This window comes from Cyprinodon variegatus, unplaced genomic scaffold (assembly GCF_000732505.1).
Source record: "Cyprinodon variegatus isolate N-32 unplaced genomic scaffold, C_variegatus-1.0 Scaffold1029, whole genome shotgun sequence".
In the NCBI taxonomy this organism is placed as follows: Eukaryota; Metazoa; Chordata; class Actinopteri; order Cyprinodontiformes; family Cyprinodontidae; genus Cyprinodon; species Cyprinodon variegatus.
In genome coordinates, this window is record NW_015151482.1 from 237,826 (window position 1) to 240,332 (window position 2,507).

General features: G+C 46.9%; 1 protein-coding gene across 4 annotated transcripts in view; it reads left to right on the forward strand.

Annotated features, from left to right (window-relative positions):
* LOC107100932 (protein 4.1-like) overlaps nucleotides 1-2,507 on the forward strand; it is a 33,546-nt gene that overhangs the window by 3,694 nt on the left and 27,345 nt on the right. For all 4 annotated transcript variants that reach the window (XM_015399617.1, XM_015399621.1, XM_015399620.1 and 1 more), the window contains exons 2-3: nucleotides 701-791; nucleotides 868-1,029. In XM_015399617.1, the coding sequence (XP_015255103.1) occupies nucleotides 711-791; nucleotides 868-1,029 (243 nt within the window). In that variant the 5' untranslated portion in view covers nucleotides 701-710. The remainder of the gene's footprint in view (nucleotides 1-700; nucleotides 792-867; nucleotides 1,030-2,507) is intronic.

The following is a 2,507-nucleotide window of genomic DNA, read 5'->3' on the forward strand; positions in this document are numbered from 1 at the left end:
CCCTTTTTAAGCAGCCGTTAGTTATTTGTTTGCAGGTCAGTTTTTTGTTTGAGTTGGTTCCTCAGTTGACCTCAGTTAAGTTGGACCCAGATTCATGTTATTTATTATTTAAGTTATTCTGTTTTGCTTTCGCGCCTTTCTTAAAAGATTTTGACACGATTAAATGAAAGCACTTTTTCAAATGTTGAACACCTTTTGTCCTTATTTAAGTTTGGTCCCTCACAAGAGGAATGGAAATCTGATGTTTAGAAGCTTGATGAAAGCAGAAAACCCGAACCGGGCCGTCCTGTTCTGGGCTCTGGTTCTGATCGGGTCCAGTTTGTGGGACTGAAACGGAACCAGATGCTGCTTTGGTTCGTCAGCTTTACAGCCTTTCATTCCGGAACCTTCCTCCCAGAATCTCCTCATCATCCTCCACCAAATCAGATTACATCAGATTGTCTCTGTCTGTAATCCCTCTCTCTGTGGTTGCCGTGGTAACTGTTCACCTGACAGCTGGAAGGGGTCAGCAGCTGGTAACCATGGTGCTAGGAGTGATGACACGGTGGTTAGAGAGGAGTGGACTTTCCTGGTGTTCTGATTCGGTTCCGGTCCGGGTTCTGCTGTGGTTCTGATCATCGACTCGCAGTTTCAGATTCTGCTTCTTTTTTTTTTTACTTTGAAATCCCTACAGTTAAACTGTGACATCACTGTCTCACAGGTGAATCACCATGACAGCAGAGCCAGGTGAAGCCCCGCCCCTTGAGGCAGAGTCTTTCCCTGAAGCTGCCGCCCACTCCACGCCAAAACAGGTGACAGCTCTCAAACACCTAATGACCTTTGAACTCTAGCAGCGGTGAATTGTGACATCATTTCCTGTGTCCTCAGGGAGGGGAGCTAGCTCGGAGCTCATTGGCTGAGGACTCGAGCAGTCACCTGTCTTCGAACAGTCGCATCGCTCGCTCTCCGGCCAGAAACGTGCTGAGCTTTAGGACCATGCAGACCAAGGTGACCCTGCTGGATGGGACGCTGTTCACCTGCGTCGTGGAGGTGAGACAAGAAAGGGGTGGAGCTTATAGAGAGAAGATGTTCAGTAGTGTCATGGCGACGGCACGCGGGCTTAGATTGGAGGGAACTGGACTCTCGTTTTGACACCGAGTCTTTAGGCTCCTCTGAAGAGCAAAGTGTTTGGGTTTTGGACAGAGAGGGCAGATGTTTTGAAAGAGGAATAAAGAAGCCATCTTTGTGAAAAGAGAAAAGCCACCAAGGAGCAGAGGAGGAGGATTGAGGTTCCAGCTTCCAAGCCTGGAACTCATTTCAAAGAAGTTATATAAGCCGTTCCATTAAGATTCAAAGGACCAATCACAGAGCCCCGACACGATAAAAGGCTTCAACAATGCAGTAGAATAAAGGGGATCTGGTTAGCATCTGACCGCTGTAGCTAACGGATATGCTTCATGCTAGTGACATTACGCTACATGATTGGCTGAATGTTGCCACATGACGTAAAACATAGTGGTTGCCCAGAAAACGATAATAACATCACGCAGCATCAATGTGCCGAGTCGGGAGCATCTGTAGCGTTAGCGTGTCTAATGACCGATAAAATTTTACCTTATCGATGACAAAACTGAAAAAAATCTGTTTCTGGTGAACAAAGTAACTGTTAGACCGTGATATAAAGAGCTGGGTAGCGCTGTGGCTAGCTGTAGCTAACAGGATAGCCTATTTTAGCTCACTTAGCTAGCCATATTAAGCTACACTGCTTTTGAATTTGTGTCAACAACAACCGTTTGTTTTCTACAAGTAGAATTTTATTTCTGTAAAATCTCCATGAAAGTCATTTTTTAGATGTTCTATTCGTCCTCCTCTGCCCTCGGATGTTAATAAAAAGAATAAAAATAAGCTGAGACTGTCATAAACGGGACCGATGGACCCAGTATTCAAGGCGAGTTAGAGAATGGGACGATTCAAACCGTTTAATGACAGAAAATAAAACGCACACTGCTGAGGATAATCGGACCGCAGCAGCTGCAGGGGGCGGGGCATAAACCAACACTGGCTCTCTGGATGTGAGACAAACACAGGTAAGTGACCACCATCACCTGACAGGAGAGGATTATCACTTACCTGTTTTCACAGTTCAGTCCATCCTCCTTTAAAGAGGTGCAGGAAGCCGATCCAGGTCAAGGGAAAACAGATCAGGCAGGAATAGTTCAGGAATCCAGGAGTTCTCAGTTTGAGGTTCTGATCCAAGCACGATCAGAGGGATCCATGCTTCCAGGAATCCTCAGAGCGTTTAGGCAGGTTCAGATGCAGACGGGTCCAGAGGCGTGGCCAGACAGACACGCACAGATGAAGACAGGCAGGCTCAGTGGTAGAGAGGAACAGAGACAAGACGTGGTTCCAGGATAAATGCCGAACTTTAAACTGGTCTTCACCTTGGAGCCAGGCTTACGGGCTTACAGGCGCAGTACAGTTTGTGCGAGTGGAGTTGCCATATGGTGACGTCATAAGAAGGGGCGGGG